Below are 20,184 nucleotides of genomic sequence, written 5' to 3'. Positions count from 1 at the left end.
CCAAATTAAGTTTTCAGCACATGTACATTTGAAAAGTACAAGTGTTCACCCCAGGAAGTGCCTTGAAATGCAGAAAAACAAAGATCTAGGGAATGTTTGCTAGAATGTGCCAAGCCTCTTTTTGTTTTTTTAATGTAATTTATGCAGGAAGATAACTCCCTGTCCTCTCAATCTCAGTATTTTCATGTATGTTGCCTGGAGAAGTCTCGTACCTAAGCCGGTTTGTTCTGCTCAGGTAAAACCGTAGCAGTTTAATATAAACGGGAGCGATTAAGAGGCAAGCCTACAGGCTTCCTTCAGGTGTCAGCAAACAATTTGGCTCTTAATTTCTACCTGTTAGCGGATGCTTGAATTTAAGTGAGTTGCAATTAAACACAATTAGCTGCGTGTGCAGTTCTGGGAGGCAAGAGGAGCAGCGGAGGATGCCAGTTTGCTCGGACACGGGTTGGGTTTGCTGGAGCTCTTGCAGACGTGTTGGCCAAGAGATGGCATGGGAAGGTCATCTCTAGAGGCCACCAGCTTCTGCAGCAATGTAGGAGACATCCTTGGCTGCATGGTTTGTGGTGAGAAGCTTCTGTTGATGGTGCCCACCTCTGAGGAAAAGCATCTTCCCAAATGATGGCAGCAAAGCAAAGGCAGGTGCTAGCTGCTTCATGAGGACAAACCTTCTGCTCTCCAAAATCTAGTGTTTTAACCACAAAAGCCTCTCTTTCTTTTCTGGGGGAGATCTGAACATTGACATGAGATACGGGGTCCAGGTACGGGATTCCCTGAAGTTCTGGGAGCTGCTCCAACACTGGGTGCATTTAGTGGCTTTGGTGCAGGTTTGTCTCTCATCATTGTCTCTCATCATTCTATGATTCTATGATTGTAATGTCAGAAAACGTGCTCCACAGCCACTCATCAGCCACCCATCAGTGTGCTGTCAGTCGCTGTGATTTATTTGGGTGTTCAGTGCCAAACTGATTAAATTGCACGTTTCACAAAAACGAGAGTTTCACCCATGGCACCGAGTAAAATTATTGCATCTGGCCAAAGAAACTAGCAAAGGTTACAGTGCCTGTTTACATTCCTCATAAAGAAAATCTTGTTAAACTCTCTCTCACATATTTTACAGCCGTGGTAAGAGCCCCTGAAGAATATGCTGTCAGGAGAAATGGTTTCAAGATTTTTATCTAATTTTATGCAGCGGGAGTAGATGCTGTTTAACTGGGGAGTTGGTGGGAAGCCCGTGTGGTGACCCAGAGAGATCCCTTGTGCAAACAGCGGGTTTGTGGGACAGGTTTTGCTCTCGCACATCAAGCCGTGCTGCTGGAAAGGGCAGCGACCGTGGGACGCGCGGCGTTTCAGGTCAGGTTTGCCAAACAACCACAGCTCCCTATGCTGGAATGTGAGATCGTTTGCCTTTTTCAAATTAACTTCCGTGCCTTGCTTTGGCCCTGCGTGGTGTTTTTCCTACCTACCCCTATTTTTAAAGAACTATGCAAAAGCTAATTTTAACCTGCGATACTCATCATGTGTTGATCAATCCCCATCTGTTCCTGTTCCGGCAGGTCTGGGGTTGAGCTGGATTCTGGGGCTGTTTCCATCCCTGTGGCTACCTCCACTTAGACTTTTATCTGCTAAATATTTTGTCCGCACGGTAATCCAGCTGTTTCCTTTTTGTTCTCCATATGTTTTATTGGAAATGAGCACAAGCGAGGCGCTGAGAAAGTCATTCCAACCGGTACGTGAAGTTTCCTAGGGCAGCGTGACGGGAGGGTTTGGTGCTCGGACACCCCCTCCTTGCTCCTGGGTGGGTGTTTGGCTCCCAGCTCGGCAGGACACCTCTGGCACCCAGCCACGCGTTTGCCTTCGCAGATGTTCTGCCGCTCCAGTTCCCCATGCAGAACTGGTCCCCTGGGAGAGCCCCAGCTGCCAGCAGCGCCCGACACACAGGTTAAACCCAGAACCCCAACTGCTACAAGAAAGGAAAGGGTTAACTCCAAGTCTGTGTTTTTAGCAATGCTCTCTTCTGCATGTATTTGCTTCGTTCACTTTTAAAGACTCATAGTGGTTCCTGCGAAGGCCTGTGCAGACCAGCATAGATCCCTTCATCCATCAAAAATATTCAACGGCATCTGGGTGAGCTGTTGAGAAAATTACATAGGAGGTTGGGGCAATTCCTCATAGCGAGTCTAGGTAGGGAATTTAGCTGCCAGACAAGACATACACAAGTGGAAATCTGACCCAGATAGTAAGTGAACCTTCTTATTTTTGCAGAAGCTGATTTTTCACTGCCCCTCATGATCTGGGATTTGCTTTTGTGCTTCATTGGGAGGGAGCCATCACTTTCAGCTCTGATACTGTGCTGGAGCTTCTCTTAGGACTGAGTGGAGAATTAAAATTGCAGCACCGGTTTTCTGCTTCCTTGGTGGCTCAGACCAAAGCATTGATCTGAACTAACCAGTTTAGTACGGGCAGAGGATCTGGCTCAGAGCGTGTGGGGTGGAGATACCTGCTCAGCTTCTGCAGCACTGACAGTGATGGATGGTCCCTGGGAGAAGAGGATGTTTAGTCATCTCCCGAGGGTGGTTTGATGGATGTGAGTAACTACTGAGCCTCAAGACCAAGTCCATGTTGCATCATGCTAAAGATACTGCATGTCTTTCATGTGTTGTAATGTATAGATCATTTTGGATGGCTTTTTCTTTTGAGGAACATGCTCTTCTAACATCACCCTGTGCGCAGAGCGGCAGATCATGTATGAGGACCAACAAGGACCACCCTGGATTTCAGAGGGTCCCTTTGGCCAAGCCACTTCTTTCCCTGACCGCTTCATACACCAGCGAGGTGGCCATAAGAAGCGATGTAGGAATGAAGAGCCACATTTCACGGCTGTCCTGGCCAACTTGGGCTGGAAAATGTTCTTTTTGCACATATCCAGGCTGTGGTGCCCAGCAGCTCCCAGGAGTCCTGAATTACTGAAGAGAGTGTTTCCCCAAGGCTGCAGTTGATTTTTCACAAGCGAGTTTGTGCACTGGCCAAGACTGCTGACAGCTCAATATTCAGCTACAGAATATAGTTTTCTGTCATTTTGATTTATGTTCTTCTTTGCAACCAGAGTCCCGTGTGAAAAAAAAAAAAAATCAGAAGGAGTTTGTCTTAAAAGTTAGCTCAATGCAAGTTTATTCTTCAGCTGACCTTAGTAAATTAAAGATATTTTTAGCTTTATTTATTTATGGAATTTGAAAAAGAAAAGTACTACAAAAGTAACCTCCACTGCCAGTTTTGAGACCTGCTGTTGTGATTTCTGTTGCGCAACGCAAAAAGTCTCATTGTCCCCGGAGGAGAAGCTGAGCTGAAACCTTGAGAGCAAAGATCTGCTCTTGGCCGAAGTTTTGACCCAGGACACGGGGGCCGAGCTCCAGAGCAGTTCTCCACTGAAGGGTATCTTAAAACTCTCCGTAACTGGGGGTTTCTCCTGGAAAATAACCCAAATCCCCCAGGGGAAAGGCTGGACATGGTCTCCACTCCCCTCGGACGGCAGAAAAAGGGCTCGTCCTGCATCATCTTGGGTTTGCCCGGAGGTTTTGCGAACTCGCTTCTGGCACCCAGACTTGGGCTCGTTGCGCTGCATTTGGAGCATTGCTTCTTGGCATTAGTATTTGGGGATTATTGCTTGCAGTTTCCTTCCGACAGATGCTTAAAAGAGCAATGCTGAGCTGGGGAAGGGGGGCAAAAGAAAAAAAAGCATCGCTTGGCTATTTGTGTGCAGTTGTGTGAGCTACAAAGCGTTCTGTGAGACAAAGGAAGAGGCCACATGAAACAGCTCTTGGGGTGGCACTATCAGGAATAAAAGCTTCAAGCACGGCCCTGGGAAAAGGCGAGAAGGCAGGGAGGTGGGTTTTATTCCAGTTCTCTGCTTTCCTACAGTGCTCAGACAGTTTTATTTCCCCCACCTTAGCCGCGATGAGCACATAGATAATGTAAGACATATGATATGTCTCAAAAATGTAACTCCAAATTGTGCCATGGGCTGAAACGAAGTACGTTTTCCAGCCCAGGGGTAGGGATGGATAGGTTGGATATTAGGAAAAATGTCTTCCTGGAAAGGGCTGTCGGACATTGGAATTGCAGTGGTGGAGTCACCATCCCTGGAGGGGTTTAAAAGGTGTTTAGACGAGGTTCTCAGGGACATGGGTTAGTGCCAGTTTATGGTTGGATTTATTGTGAGTGAGGCTGGTTGGCTGCAGCACGGGTGGCAGGAGGGTATTTTGGACGTATGGGTAAAAATAGCTTATTTCCTGATTTGTTTTCCTACGGTATATATATATACTCACACATACATATATATATATACACCTGCTCCTTCCACAGCACACATCAAGTGTATACAGGGCATTTCCTCGATGACAGGTATTTAGCAGCTCAGTTACAGATGGATTTCTGTACAGTCAGCACAGATATCAATGGCAAAATGCTTTTCATAGATTGAGTGCTGTGTCATTGGCAATTTCTTGAAGAAGTGCTCGTTTCAAGCAGTTCTTAAAATTTTCTCCTAATGTATGAGCTAGGAAAGAAACATTTTTCAGGGTGCAAAATGGAAAGAAATTTTGTTCATTACTTTTTTTAGATCTTCATTCAGATTATTGCCAAGAAAAAAGCATTTTACCACACACACCCCCAAAGCTATTTCGGTATTCACAAAAGCCACTTGGTTAAATCAGGGGCTGAGCAATAATTGCCACCTAAGGAATAGACACATACTGGATTTTTACTTGCTTTATATTTGAAGGCTTTTCTCCATTTTATAATATAACTTGCTTTAACTTCAGCAATCTAAATTCTTCTTCAGTTCAGGAAAACATAAAAACCCTCATAATTACTGTTCTTATTGCACCCAAGCCCCGTAACAAGGTGAACCTTGGATAATTAAATAAAGACCCATGGAATAACCTTCTACCTTTTAAATAAGATGCTTTTATGACAACCAGAACCAATGTAGAGTCCGCTTCAGGGAGCCATGGTCCTTGTGGCAGACACGGCTTTGCAGGTGACACAAGGAAAGCTGAATATCAGGGTCTTTTATTTGTCCTAGTTGCATACTGTAGCTTCACAGCAAGTAAAATCTCAAGCATCACGGGCTCCTGAAAGAGCATGTGCCTTTGCAAGGCGCTCGTGTGCTTGGATGTGAAAAGCAGAGCTGAAAAATGGACAGAAAGTAAACAGCCCTGAAGAGCTTCAGTGCTGGAACTGAAGAAATCATGTGGTACTTGTGCAGACAAGCGTTCCCCAAATTCTGCACATCACAGATAATAGTAATAATCTCTCTGCCTCCCATGCATCCGATGGGAAATGCATCTTCCCCACTGAGAAAATGGCTTGTGCTAAATAAAGGTTTGTCCTTAACAGGGAGTGAGAGAGATGGGAGGTGGACACGAGGGCTCTCATCTCTTTCCCAAAGAAAAGCCATTAAGCATTTAAAATACATGTTTTCTCCTCAGCAGCCGTTGGGTTTCCCAGCCCAAAAAGTCACAACAGGACTGTAAGGTTTAAAAAAATTCCTTCTCCACCAGCAACGCTGCTGAATCAGTGAAATCGGATTGTGCATCTGTGCCTCGTTAGGCCAGTGCCTCTAATTAAATCATTGGCAACAAATGGCTTCAAGCTGCTCTGCTTTGGGGTGGTGACTTGCAGTGAGGGTGTTTGACCCTTTTCATGGTGATGTCTGAAACCACTGCTGTTAAACTGACAAGAAGATGATGGTCCTGCAAAATTAAACCCTGACAGAGCCTTCCCGTTCCCTGAAGCTGCAAACAGACCTTCTAGGTCAGAAGTGAGTTGTTTTCTTTACTTATTTCTAGAGAAAAAGCACGGGGGAATAATTACTTCCACAGTTTTTAGGATCCTAGGCTCATAGTGAAGTGTCCACCCAGAGATCCCTGTCGGAATCTGCTGTTGCTTGAATGAAAAAGTGCCACGTAAAACACAGTGCGTTAATTTGGACTAGTTTAATGATGTAGATTGCCTTTCATACAAAGCTTTGCAAAGTTATGTGTGGCCCAGTTGCAAAAATGATGTGGGATGTACTGTAGCACCCAGGAAAGACCTGGGTATGGGGGAGGAAGGGGAAAAGGGGGGAAAAACCAGAAAATGGAGGAATGTGAGATGCAGGCTCACCTGAGGATGCTCCATTTGGTGCTGCCCTGGGCTCTGGGGACATGGGAGCTGCTTTGGGGCTTGTCCTTGCTGAGCTGTGTCTTTGTGTCTCCCTCGCAGGCCTTGCGATGAAAGCCACCCCCACGTGAAGCCTGACGCCTATGTGAACAACCTCGCCGAAGCGGTTGACGTGATCCTCCAGCAGGTGTAAAGCCAACAGCGCCGGAAGGAACGAGGAGGCGGCCTCGCGTGCAGCCCCTCCACGAGACCACTTTGTCCTCTCCAACCTCCATCGGACGTTGACAGACCCAGACCCAGGCTTGCCCAGGGTGCTGAGCGCCTGCGTTCTGAAATATTTCACGTAACGGTACTAAAATGATTTACTGATCTTATCAGGGGAACGCCAACCCTGCTGTCCTCAGACACGTCTGGAACACCTTCCCGTGGTGCCGTGTCCCCACCAGCGCGGGTGGAATCAGCTCTTCTCAGCTGCGGCTGAGCCTTGTCTGCCCCAGGGGGCCCTGAGGATGATGAAGGGCTCCTGCCAACGCTGGGGTTTCTGCCTCATTTAACTCTTCACTCACACGTGGACCCGACCCGGAGGTGCCCAGGTGGGAAATGGGGGACCCCGCACCCCTTCACAGACAGGCTTGGCTGCTTAACTCACCCTTTCTGTGCCTTTTGGGGTGCCCGAGATGGGATGCGGGATGTCCTTTGGGGGGTGATGGAGGCCACCAAGCCCTGGGTGCACCAGCCCAGCCCCTGCGCCCGTGGCAAACCGGTAACCGCGTTCCTGCCGTGATTAGCCCCCGTCGGGCACCGCCCCGGGTTGGGGCTCGGGAACGCGGTAACGCTGCGACACATTATGGAATAACCGCGCTGTCAGGAATAAACTCTGTCCTGTGGATCTGTTTGTTGTTCTGTTCAGTCACATCCGTGCTGGAGGGCATGCTCAGAGGATCTGAAATGCTTTTCCCTGCTTGGAATAAGCTGGCCAGGGCTGTGGGACCGATGGGCTTTTCCTTCTCCCTGGGGGAAATCTTGCAGCAGACGTGGCTTTGGCCCTGCCACGGAGGCAACTCGGCTCTGGCTGGTGCTGGTGCTCCTGGTTTTAAGTTTCCAGTCTCTGTAAAGCACCAGCTCCATCAATCTTCCTGCCATGACTATAAATTCTGCTTTATAAATATTATGTGGAAACGTTCAGCCGCTTTTTTTTTTTTTCCTTCTGAGTAATAATTGCTAAACTTTCTTCCAATTCTCTTGGATACCCAAACCACACAGGTGCCCACCACTCCCTGATGGCTGGAGCTACCTGAACAGGATGAACATCCCCTGGGACTGATCCTGCACCAGCACCATGTACCTACCGAGCACCCGCTGCTTCAGCCCAGCCCCATCCTGCTGCCAGGGAGCGCTCAGCACCTGCTGGGATGCCAAGCGATGGTGGCAGGGACAGGAGCTCAAAAACGAGGAAAAGAATTAAAGATTAGGGGTTGGTCCATCACACCCTCTGCCCCAGGGGACGTGGTCGGTTCCCACCAGCGTTTGCAAGGGTCACCCTTTTATAGGCAAAGTCCCCTTTCTGCACCCTCCTTGGGTTTTAGGCAAGGCTGTGTGCTTTAGGCTGGAGCAGGATGAGACCGTTTGGGCTTTAAACTGCTTCAGACCTCCCATGGGACGATGGAAAAGGTAAGAAATCATGCGTTACATATATTTACCTATACATGCGCTGGGGCAGCGTGCTCTGGCTGCTGCCGGCATTCAGCTACTGCTCTTTGCATTTGCAAGCGGGAGGTAAATAATAATTCCAGTGATGCTTCCAGCAGTCTCAGCCCCTGAAGATGACCCTGAGGGACACCCAAGTGATGCTCCGTGTTTCTGGAGCAGCCTGTGAGTGTCGGAAACTTGTTTTTCAGAGCTGCCAGCTGAGCTGCGCAGCCACCCCTTGGGGACAGTGGGGGAGAGAGGACTAGGAGTTAAATTATAGTAAAATAAACTACATCTGGGAAAGTGACCTTAGTGCAATTTTTTAATCTGTTTTTGTATCTCTTTTTTATCCTCTTGAGTAGCGGTTCAGCCAAAGTGTACAGCACTGTGTGCATCCACGCACACGTGAAATGGTGGTTGAATGTTGGGGCTGTGACAGATCACTGCGAATTTCTTTTTTATCCTGTAATTCTTCCTTTTTGTTCTATTATACTAAGCCTATCACTTCAATCTGATTAAGTTTAGGCAGATAAACATCCTGCCATCTGTCATGAAACTTTTTAAACTGTTTGCTTACTCAGGGAAACACAGACATTTTCCTTTCTGGTTTACAAAGGCTGTAGGGAGATATTAATTACCCTGTTTCCCCAATAATTGATTTAATACCCGTGTGCTCTTGCCCTGCTCTGGGCTCTTGCTTTGCTCGGGTTTAGATTTTATTTTAAGGGCCGAGGAGCGTGTTGGTCTCTTCTCCCAAGTAACAAGTGATAGGACGAGAGCAAACAGCCTCAAGTTGCGCCAGGAGGGGTTTAGACTGGATATTTGGAAGAATTTCATTAAAGAAAGGGCAGTCGGGCACTGGAACAGGCTGCCCAGGGCAGTGCTGGAGTCACCATCCCTGGAGGGGTTTAAAAGACATGTAGATGAGGTTCATAGGGACATAGGTTAGTAACGGACTTGGCAGTGTTGGGTTAATGGTTGGACTTGATGATCTTAAAGGTCTTTTCCAGCCAAAACAATTCTCCGATTCTTTAATTGTCTCTGTCCTTAAACACAAAGCATAAGGTGCTACTTTGCACTGAAATGTTGATCTGCATTTTGCTGTGTTACAGCTAAATAACAGCTGTAACACCACAAAATACCCATTTTTCTGGTGCAACCCAAGGCTGGGACACCCTTTCCATTTCTAACACAGACACCCAAATGCAGGGTCCCAGCCGGGGGGGCCTTTCTTAACCCACATCCATTTTTGTGATCCCCAATGTCCCCCACCCCACAGCAGCACCCGGCCACGGGAACAACACAGAGAGAGGCGAGACGCCAGCCGGGGGGTTATTGAACCAGGAAGCTTTATTTACACAGTAAAAGTAACAAGCAATTTCCTGAGACTGAGCTGCTCTAGTGCAATATCAAGTCACGGAGGGGGGACGAGTGGGCAGCCCCTCCCCGGGGACACGCATGTCCCGCTGCGCTTGTGCAACTGCCAGCGAGACTTGGCTACTACAGGTCAGAGCTTCAGAAGGCTTTTTCTTTTTTCTTTCTCTTTTTGTGTTTTTTTTTTTCTTTCTTTTTTTTTTGGCCATTCTCTTCTTTTGATTTCTGGAACAATCAAACCCATGAACGCTGCAAAGCACCGCTACAATCCTCTAACGTCCTACATTAAATCTGTCAGCCTGGTTCAGCCAGGAGCTTTTCAACAATGCACTTGAAAGGCGACTTTATGGGCCGACCAGGCTATGCTATAACGTGGAAAAATTACAATCTATTTTACAAATACTTCTGTCTCTTTTTTAAGATAGAAACTTTTATAAAACAGGCTTGAAGAGCTGTATCTGCAGACATGCAGCAAACTCCCCGTGCACATGCTAAGACTTTTCCTATTAAACTCCTTTTTTTTCTCAGGACTCGTGCCTATGAACCCTTATTGCTGCCAACACCAGCTCGCTCATCCTGGGTCACACCTTGGACAAGCCACCGAGTCTCTTCGCAATATTGAGCCTGTTTTAGCTACAGTAACATCCATTGCCTGTATATTACTTTAATATCACATTCTGGCAGCCGGCAGGAATTTGCTGGGGGAGGTTAACGAAGCATCTGTGTAATAAAGTCCTTTAAAAACCACAAGCAAGACCCTTCCCCCGGGGTGATGGTCGCAGGGTCCACAGCTCCCAATGCTGCGGAGCAAAACCACTTCGGACTTTACAATCAACAGGATGTCCCCTGACTCTGAGGCACATACTATATTATATTTAATAGTTTTAATTATTTTATTTATATATATATTTATATATATATAAATCCGCAAATGGTTTTTTTTACCTCTACAGAGAGAGAGAAAAAAAAAAATTAAAAAGTAAGGCTTTCTTAAACTAAGTACATGAAATCATACAAACCCAACAACGAAATACCCAACAGAACACCACCCTGGCCCCCAAACCATCGCTACCTGCAGCCTGTGCCCGCGCTAACGCGCCCAGGATAAGGCCATGACTCACTGGAGAAGCGTCTTTAGTAAGGCAAACGGGTTGTGCTGTGTGTAAACTGAACGCTACGGCTACGGCGAGTACAGCTGGGTAGTGGTCCATGGGTCACCTTCCTGCCGGGGGGGGGTCGCATGGCACCCGTCACAGCCCTTGGAAAGAAAACAGGAGCCCTTGGGAATTACAGCCCCGGTGATGCACCTGGAGCCCTGCGGCTGCAGCCGGGCATGGATTTGGGGTGAATTTGCCCTTTTTACGGTCAGGCAGGAGGTGCCAGTGGAGGTGTGTACCCCAAAAGCGGGGACGTCGGGGTGGGGGGTATCGAGCATCAGGGATGTGTGAGTGCCGGGGGATACTGAACATCAGGAAGACTCAAAGCCAAGAATCGTGTCGTGGTTGTGCCGCTGCGGGGGAAACACCGGTGCGGCTCAATCCTCCCAAAACGTCTGAGACAGGCAGCGCTTTCCGTAACAGGAGGGCTAAAAATGAAGCCAAGATGCATTTTCTTTCAGATGATGCCTCAAGCGAAACTTTAAAAGAGCTGGAGGTACCCAAAATGAAAAGACATCCCTGTTGTCCCCTCCCGGACTATTTGGGGCTGGCGCTGCCTGCCAAAGCCTGGCCTAGGGGGAGCAGACTAAACCTCTGCGGTGCCAGGAGGGGGATAAAGCTATAGAACAGCGGATGGGTTCCGCTGGGATGGGAGGCGCCACACGCATCCCGAACCACCGCAGGAAAAAAGTGCACTAACATAACCAGAAATTATGAATAAAACCTGTACCAGTGGCTCTCAGCCCTTCCTGACTTATGGACTCCTAAAGATTTGCCAACGGCGGTGCCGAACCCCATTAAAAAAGTTACGTCTTCAATTACTGTTGGTATCGATGGCTTTTTTCTTTTCCTTTCTTGCTTTTGCAGAGCTCGGGAAGTAAACCCTGAGCCTGAGGGAACCTGCGGAAGATGCTGGAAGCCACTTATACAGCTTTCCTAGAGCTTTAAACAAACACACAAACAAAACAAAGAGGGAGGAAAAAAAAAAAAAAATACATGTCCTTCTAAACCTGTTAGCAAGCAAACAGCTTATTTTTTACCAAAGAGAATTCCTAACGTACAAACGTAATGGTCACCACTTTATCTGTGCTTAAAAAAGGCACAGGAAGAGGAAAAGCTTTCAGTGCTGCTACCTGGATTTTCAGCCTTTTTGCCAGCTGATTTTTTGTCAAGTAACCCCGCGGCATCTCGGGCGTGCAGCCCCTTCACAGTAAGACAGAGTGAAAAGAAAAAGAGGGTGGCAGCTGTGCCTCAGGTAGCAAAGAGGGCACAGCCGCTGGGAATTGGGTAAACAGCCCAGCCCCGCTCAAAATCAGGTGTTGGGAACCCGAGATAGGATGGCACCGAGCCCTATCGGGCCTTTTCCCCGATGGGTTTGAGAGAAGGGATTGGAAAGGAAAAAAAAAAAGGGAAGATTTGAGCATCCTCGGGCAGCGCCCGCCGAGCGCTGCTGCAGATGCTGCTCTGCATTGGAGCTGTGCGGGGCCAGTGGGTCCCTTTAATTCCTCATCAGGAAAATAAAATTTAAAAAAAAAAAAAAAGTAAAAATCCAGCTCTTACCATTATTAAATTTAAGCAAAATACTTCACTTGTGATTTCCTTCTCACGGCATGGGTGTTGGTTTCTCCTTGTGCATCCCCTAAGAAACAAGCACAGGTGGGACCCGGGGGAACATGGACAGCCCCATCGGCTCCAATGCAATGTCGGCAAAAGCCACTTACTCGCTAAATGCGAATTTTTGGCGGTCCCTGTGCTCGGTTTCCCCAGTCGGGCAGGTGGTTTCTCCTGACTAGCTGATCTCTGGCTACAGTAGTTACAAAGAATTTCAAGGTTCGCACATGCACGCACGCAAATTGCTCGGAATACCTGATGAAATTTTGGCAAAGCTGCTTCGTCCCCTGCAGCCGGCGGGAGGGGAGCGGTGACAGGACCCGCCAAACCCCGCGGGGAGCCCTCTGGCTCTGCTGGCAGCCCCCCGGACCCGGGCCGAGGGGACCCGCTCGCTCCTCAGTTGTTTTCGATCTGCTCGATGTCTATCTCGCCGTCCAGCTGGAAGAGGCTCTCGGCGCCCGTCCCGCCGCTCCGCCACGCCGCCCCGTCTTCCTCCTTCCCGCCGCCATCCTCCTCCTCCTCGCAGGAGAGGTCGTCCCTGCTGGCCCGGTGCTCGTCGGCGCGCGAGCGTGGCGGCTCCGGGACCGGGGTGCAGGCGGGGGTCCTGCCCGGCATCACCTCCGGGGAGCGGGGGGCCGTGGTCCAGGGCTGGGGGCCGGGGAGGCGCTGGGAACCGTCCTCGGCCGCGGCACTAAGGCAGGTGAGGCTGTTGAAAGTCTGGCGGTTCTGCAAAAACGAGGCGGGGAAAAAACGCAGCTGAGAGGTGCGGGGACAGGAACCGGAGGGAATCCTGAGGCTGCACTGGGCGAGAAGTTCCATCAGATGAGGCAAGAGACCCCCCCAAACCTGCGAACCCCCCATCGCAGTAGATCAGCTGAAACATCCAACTGCAGGAGCTGGGCAGCCGCTGCAAACCCCGACCTGCCCGCAGCAGCTCCTGCGCTTCTCCCAGCCCCGCAGCATCAAACCCAGCCCCGCAGCATCAAACCCAGCCCAGTCCAGATCAGCCCCACCATTCTATGATTCTACAGTCCCACCACCACCTGCACCCCACGCACCTCCCAGTCGCACGCGTAAGGCCGTACAGAGCTGTTCTCCCGAAAATAAATGAATGTTTCCAACAACGCCATGTACTAAACTAGCTACAAGAAACTCCGGCCCCTTCTTTAAGCAGCTGGAGCTCGGGTGCTGCTCAACCCTCTGTTGTGATGGTTCGTGGGTGTCCTCCCTCGTTAAAAACCATGCAAGGTCAGTTCTCTGCCCCTTGTCTCTCTAATGAAGAGGGCCCACGGCTGGTTGCCTTGGCCAGAAACTTGATTTAGTTGATGTAGCATCACATCTTCAAAACAGTTTCAATTTCCAGCAATGAGAAGGAGCTCACAAGCACTCAAACCCCTCCAGAGCAGAGCAGACACCACCTCTCGGAGATGCCGTCTGACCACAAGCGTGCTTACCTGACAGGGCATGCCTTCCACCTGGGTTGTTTTTTAAAGGAGTAAACGAAATCCTAATTAGCGAATGCCAATGGAAATAACGTGGCCATCCCGCTGGCGTGCTCCGAGCAGAAGAGCGTGGAGCATCTCGGCAGCTTGCGCAAGCTCCTCGCAGCAGACAGCGTGCAAAGCGAGTGCGTGATGGTGAACTCGCCTCGCGGACACCTGTCCTGGCCACGTCCCACCCCATGGGCCTGAACGTGCGTCCAACAAATACCCGGGGGGAAGGCAGCCCCCTTGCAAGCTGAAGATGCTCACCTGATCCCAAGTCCTCCAAAATCACACCAATAAACAGGTATGAGCACACGAGTCCCCTTCTCCTTACGGCTGCTTTTCCTGACGTGGCGTTTATGCGCAGTAGGAAACCTGAAGCATATTTGCAACAACCTAGGGCTCCTGGTTGGGAGATTCCTGGCTTTTCAAAGTCCCTCTCTTGGGACAGGCTTTTTTTTTCAGTGTCAATAGAAACCTCAGTGATGAGAAGACTGCAGCATGGGTACATGGCTTATATTTTGCCTATAGCACATGAAGAAAATCTACTCTAAAGGAGGAAAACTACACTCCATGAGAAGTTATGGGCAGTTCATGGCTCGGTGGAAATATGGATCAGGTGGGATTCCCTTGAGGCTTCACCAGCACCTGGCATCAATCAGTATTTTCTCAAACGAGCTGTTTGATGGGGTTAAATCTGCAAACAGAGGTACCAGCAGCTCTTTGAGAGCCTGGAGCAGCAAAAACCTGGCAAGTATGGACTTTTTAACAGAGCCTGTTGTGAAAGGACAAGGGGTGGTGATTTTAAACTAAAAGATGGGTGATTCAGACTGGACATCAGGAAGAAATTTTTGATGCTGAGGGCGGTGAGAGCCTGGCCCGGGTTGGCCAGAGAGGTGGTGGCTGAAGCATCCCCGGAGACATCCCAGGCCAGGCTGGACGGGGCTCTGAGCAACCTGAGCTGGTGCAGATGTCCCTGCTCATGGCAGGGGGGGCGCTGGGGGAGCTGGGAAGGTCCCTTCCAACCCAAACCATCCTGTGATTCTGTGATTCTCTGAAGGGGGTTTAGGCTGGAGACAGCAAGCGGGGATGTGTAGGAGGGCGTACTGTGTTTCCAACACAGAGCACGGCTAAGAATTTCTGAAAGCTGTAAAACCTCATCACCAGAACCTGTTAATACAGGTCAGGCAAACATCATTGAACTAATATGGATGTCCAAACATCCCCCCAGACATGCCCAGGGCATTTATGCGCATTTACTTGAGGGTTAGTTGTTGGTTTTTTTTTCTTTCAAATCTAAGGAAGCTGGGAGTAACTCCACCAAAATAACTCACCCCAGGCTCTAAATGAAGCAAAAATCATCCCTTTACATATCCCCTGAGGGACGCAGGTCAAAGCCCCAGCTATTTCGCATTCCAGTAATTTCTTAAGAAATCCCAGGTACTTGTCCTGAATTTGTACCCACTGACCACACGTTGTTCAGAGGCTTTGGCCACCACGCTAAATGACGCACGAAGGTAAAACGAGTTGTAGCAGGAGATGACGCAAGGGCTCCTGTATCTGAAAGGAGAAGCTCCTGCTGCCCAAGGAGCAGTTGGCCACTGCCCAAGCTCCATTTCATGTGGCCTTCAGTCTCTGAAACCTTCCAAAAACCCACAAGTCCACGTGAAAAACCAAGCATTTGTCCTCTTAAAAACCCAACTGCAACCAATCCCCATGTCATCCTTCTCCCGTTTTTTTAAATACAAGCTGTGCCTTTCCGTGCGGTCTGTCTTCTAACAGCTTCAAGCAGAGATCTGCACATTGTGGTTAATGGACAACTTGTAATTACCGCTGCTCTTGGAAAAGCCCTGAGGATGTAGGAGAAATATTCTCTAAGTACTTACAAAAATTTGCAAGCATATTTCCAAAAGCGATTTAGGTACTTGAAAGCCTAAGTCTCCTGAAAGTCAACAGCCGTCTCAGAAGTGCAAATCCTTTCTACAAACAAAAAGCTGGCAATTCGGAGAACGTTAATTTTTCTTCTGCTAATCAAGCTCATCTCCTGGCTGCGGCGCTTCCCTGGGCTCAGTACCCAGGTGTGAGCATGTCGGGCTGCTGCGGGCAGGCGAAAGCCTCCTGAGAGGGTGGAAGATGCTCTGCAGAGCTTCAGAGGAGGAGATGGGTGATGCCTGTAATGATGAATGAAGGAGGATGCAACCTGGAGAGCAACTAAACAGGTCCAAGGCACACTCTTCCCATCCAAAGGAAAAGCGTTTCCAAGGCTGGACACATCTCCGAGAACAGCCGTGAATGTACTTGACTTTCAGGGAAATTATGCATTTTATTGGACTTCGACAAGATAATCGAGCCAGCGGCCTCATTTTCCCTGCTCAAATCCACACATGCTGCAACCCAACATTTTCCACGAACTGCCTTGAATCGTTCCAGGTAATATTTTCACCTTCCCTGTAACAGGATGGAAAAACCCTTCCAATGGTCCCGCAGCTTCCAGCGGGGCAGCGACTGCTCGTGGAGAAAGGAACTCCCTCTGACCTGGGTTTGCCAGAGTTCGGCTCAGAAAGCAAGTTTTCACAGGCACCAGCTGCCGAAAAATTCCATATTTCACCTTCCCAGCGGGGGATGAACATTTTGGGGAAGGGTCCCCCCAAGATGGGGATAACCAAGCCAGCATCACCTGTGCTGGCCGTGGAGCAGTGGTGGATCAGCCACCACCATCAATGCAGCGTCTGTTCTCAACCCTTTGGGAGTTTTTCTACTCGTTTTTTATTTATTGGGTGAATTCAGCGCGTGCTGAAGTGCTGAGCTGGCAAAAGCGGGCAGTCAAGTCCTCCATTGATACCGGCCAAAGAGCAGTTTTGGTGGCACAATGTGGTGCTTGTTCCCCACGACCAGGCAGCCCTGGACCCCCTCTGAGCCTCTCCACAACCTCGTCCTTCAGCGCCAAAGGGGCATCGGGCACCAAAACCGCTGCTCGTCTCAAGGAAACCATGGGGAATCCTGACACCCTCCTGAATCTGACATGGGTGGCTTTCAGGAGATGTTTGTGGCCATCTTGCCTTCACCCCGTGAGCATCTGTCATGTACCTTCCTCCCAAAACACCTTCACTCACAGCCACTATAACCCGTTTCTGACCATTTGAAGTGTTGGGTTTTCATCCCCCGGCTCTCCCCAAAGCTGCAGCAAACCAGCTGCCCAGGGAGCACACTGGGCAATCTCTGGGAGGGGAAGAAAATGAGATGTTACTAAAGCAAACCCCCCCCAAAAATCATTTAAAAATACAAATCAGAAATCCTTGTCCACTTGGAATGAGACGAGCGGTGGTGACCACGCTCAGGCTGAATCTACTTCCCACGGGGCTCTCATGATGTCTGCACCGTGCACAGACCAACGCTAAAAGCCGGGGAGGCTTCAGGAGCTGACTCAGCCCCGCATCCCTCCTTTTCCAGAGGTTTTTCTTTCCCTTGAGCATGGGGGACAGGAGCTGGCAGCCCCAACAGCGAGCAAGCCGGAGAAATCCCTCAGCAACATTTCTTCGTATAACTCTTCCCCTCATAAAACACCCAGCTGTGAGCTTTTCCCTGAAACACACCTCTGTAAACACAGTGGATCCACTAGAACAAATATTAGCAGGGCTGCGATCCCTGTGGTGATCGTGGCTTTTGCGTAAACACTGTTTGCGGTTTTTTTTTCCCCACCCTGCCAGGTGATTGCCGCAGTTTTCCTGGGGAAGGTGTAACGCTACGAGCTGTCAGCACCACCGGCCCGACCTCCCGAGCTGTCATCACCTCCCGTTCGCACACTGGGCTACAGTTGCTTCATAAAGCTGAAAAGAACCCGGTGCCAGAAGGAAAGGGGGGTGCGAGCGGTGCTGCTCCGTGCGCGGACGATGCGGCTCTGCCAGCCCTCCCCATCCAGCAAAGCCACTTCCATTGGGGGCTTCGCTAGAACTCTGCCTTCTCAAGCACATTCAGGGCTTCGGAGAATCATAGGATCACAGGATGGTTTGGGTTGAAGGGATGTTCCCAGCTCCCCCAGCACCCCCCCTGCCATGGGCAGGGACATCTGCACCAGCTCAGGTTGCTCAGAGCCCCGTCCAGCCTGGCCTGGGGTGTCTCCAGGGATGGTTCATCCACCACCTCTCTGGCCAACCTGGGCCAGGCTCTCACCACCCTCAGCGTAAAAAAACCCTTCCTCATGTCTCACCTGAATCTCCCCTCCTTTAGTTTAAAACTATCCCTCCTTGTTCTATCCAGGCCAGGCACACACACACATGTTGCTCTTCCCCCACTTTGAAGGCACCCACAACCTTCTCCAGCTCCATCCCCGAGCTGCTGCACGCAGCTCAGCAGCACCGGCTGCCAAGATCAACATTGCCATCGAGGGGGGGGCGTGGGTCTGACACCAACCCTGTCCTGCCACAGAAAGAGCCTCTGAGCGATGGATGAAGTGTCGGGAAAGAAATGACTGAAATACCTGAGGAAGGCAAACACAGGAGGCAGTTATGGGGTACGTGAAATGCAAACGGAGCTCGTGTGCCTGGTGCGGAGCTGGAGCTGGGTTACACACGCGGCGGTGCCACGTCAGGGAGCTCAAACTCATCCACTATTCTACACATTTTTTTAAATTTTATCTATGGAGGCATTGAGAAATTTGCAGGCACCCCTACACCCTTGTCAGGCTGACGTGCCACGGAGCGGTTCTGCAGGAGCATCCCCGCGGGTACCACGATGCTGCCCTTGTTTTCAGGATCTGCCTTCCCCACTCTTCCCCTTCTCAGCCGCTAACCAAGAGGAATATTTACACAGCATTTACATAGCCCAAATTTTGCAATAGCAGGCACCGGTACTTAGACGGTGCACTGGAAGTCTACAGCTTTAGCACATAATTTTGCTTGTATTCCGTTCAGTGTGAAAAACAGCTTTCATGAGCAGGCTCAGAAATATCTATTATCCTACCAAGTCACTTCGCACCACAGTATTAAACAAACAAAACAGAACAAAAAAGCAAGAAAGAGGCTTTAAGTCATTAATATTAGTGCTGTGTCTGGATCCTGTGGAGTTAATTTGATTTTACTCGCAGTTTTGCTCTTGTCTTTGGAGCTCTCTAGCTGCCCCAATGACAGTGGGTTTCCCCAAACGCAAAACAAAAAGCTGCTACGTGATCTGCCGACAGCGATCCTCCCGGTGCCAGAGAGTCCCAGGGAGATGCTGGAGAGAGGAATCCCAGAAATCACAGAGAAATCCAGCAGGCACGGCTATGCACAGAACCAGAGAGCAGGGATGCTCCCTGGGGCTCGACTGTCCCACCTGGGCGCACCATCCCACAGCATCTCACAGCTTCCTGCAGCATCCCAGAGCATCCCGCAGCATCCCAGAGCATCCCAGAGCATCCCGCAGCATCCCAGAGCATCCCGCAGCATCCCACAGCTCGGAGCAGAGACCACGGCATCAGGGCTGGTCTGATCTCCCAGTGATGCTATTGCAATGTCATGGATCTAACTGGAATGGTTCTCGCATAAGCAATGGTGAGCTGGAACCTGGCTTGTCCCCAGAGCTGGCAAAACTTCAGGGTTTGGGGAGGCTCATCCGTGGGGAGATGCTGGTATTTTGACTTGTTCCAAGATAGGATGAAACATCACTAGTATGGATTTTTTTTTTTTAAACACATTTTTTGAGAATCTCAGCCCTATTCTGTTTGGGCATTATTGCATCATTTTCAATACAGAAGTAATAGCTCTATTCTACTATTGTGGCCCCACTTCATGCCCTAAATTACCTTACAGAAATTAAAACCAAACTTCCAAGAATATCTCAACCAATTCCTTTAACAAAATGCTTTCTGAAGCGCTCTCATCTCCCTGAATCAGCCCATGTCAGTGGAAACCTGCTCCAGCTGAACACTTCCACCTGATTTCTGTGGGTATAATTCACATAGAGGCACCAGAGGGTGCCCAGCATTACACCCCACACCAATCTTGTCACCAGCACGGGGACAGTGTCACCCCATTGACAGCACCATTAAAGAAACTACCAGCGAGTAAAGGGAAAAAAAATCATGTCGTGGATGACCGTAAATCCAGAATTTACGGAAAGGTGTAAACCTGGGACAACAAATGTGTGGCAGGAGGTGCGAGGGTGCACCTAATCCCAAACACCTCCCCGCACCAACCTCTCGCCTTCTGCAACATAAACAGAGCAGGCTTAGCACACGGTGAGTAATTTAAGGTGATAATCACAGCCTGCTTTTCCCCAGGCATCAAATTAATGTTGGGTTGGATTAAAAATGCAAGGGGAGGAAGCAATGTGGAGTCATGTCCCTGAAACTGCTCCTGGGGCACCTGCACCCACCGTCGTACCCAGCTCCGTGGCCTCCTGCAAATTAACTGCAGACTTAAAGGACACATCATTTTCTGACACAGTCTCCGTTCCAGGCTAACCCTGAGCATCTTTCTCTTGAAAATAAAACTCAGCTGCCTTCCTGGTTTATTTAGCGCTGCTTTCTGAAACGCTCAGGGAGAGTTACGCAAGGCAAGAGACTCCCAAGTAACTTCTGACCATCACTACTAAAATTTTGCATTGGAAAAATATTTTCTGCAAAAAACACCATCTGCCTGGGAGGCCACGTTGCCTTATGCCCAAAGGAGCCATTCCCACCACTGCACCGGGCTTTGACACAGATCCAAAATCTGCACCTTGCGCCAGCCTTC

The 20,184-nt window shown here is 49.5% G+C and overlaps 2 protein-coding genes across 3 annotated transcripts in view; one reads left to right on the top strand and one right to left on the bottom strand.

Moving 5' to 3' along the window:
* Window positions 1-7,074, top strand: part of LHPP (phospholysine phosphohistidine inorganic pyrophosphate phosphatase) — a 77,286-nt gene extending 70,212 nt beyond the window's left edge. Inside the window, exon 7 of the mRNA XM_065639159.1 lies at window positions 6,262-7,074. Coding sequence (XP_065495231.1) covers window positions 6,262-6,352 — 91 coding nt within the window. The 3' untranslated portion in view covers window positions 6,353-7,074. The remainder of the gene's footprint in view (window positions 1-6,261) is intronic.
* Window positions 7,075-9,234: 2,160 nt separating this feature from the next.
* The window catches only part of FAM53B (family with sequence similarity 53 member B), a 48,876-nt gene continuing 37,926 nt past the window's right edge, over window positions 9,235-20,184 (bottom strand). Inside the window, exons 5-6 of one of the 2 annotated variants that reach the window (XR_010606467.1) lie at window positions 12,246-12,716; window positions 9,235-10,807 (exon numbers count right to left, since the gene is read on the bottom strand). Coding sequence is in view for 1 of the 2 variants with exons in the window: in XM_065639158.1 (XP_065495230.1) it covers window positions 12,387-12,716 (330 nt within the window). In the remaining variant the exon portion in view is untranslated. Of the gene's footprint in view, window positions 12,717-20,184 lie in introns of both variants that reach the window. The other variant, XM_065639158.1, reaches the window with a different exon arrangement.

The sequence above is a fragment of the Caloenas nicobarica genome, chromosome 7 (genome assembly GCF_036013445.1).
Source record: "Caloenas nicobarica isolate bCalNic1 chromosome 7, bCalNic1.hap1, whole genome shotgun sequence".
Lineage (NCBI taxonomy): Eukaryota > Metazoa > Chordata > Aves > Columbiformes > Columbidae > Caloenas > Caloenas nicobarica.
The sequence above is the reverse complement of the archived record's forward strand: the minus strand, read 5'-3'. Positions and strand labels throughout refer to the sequence as shown.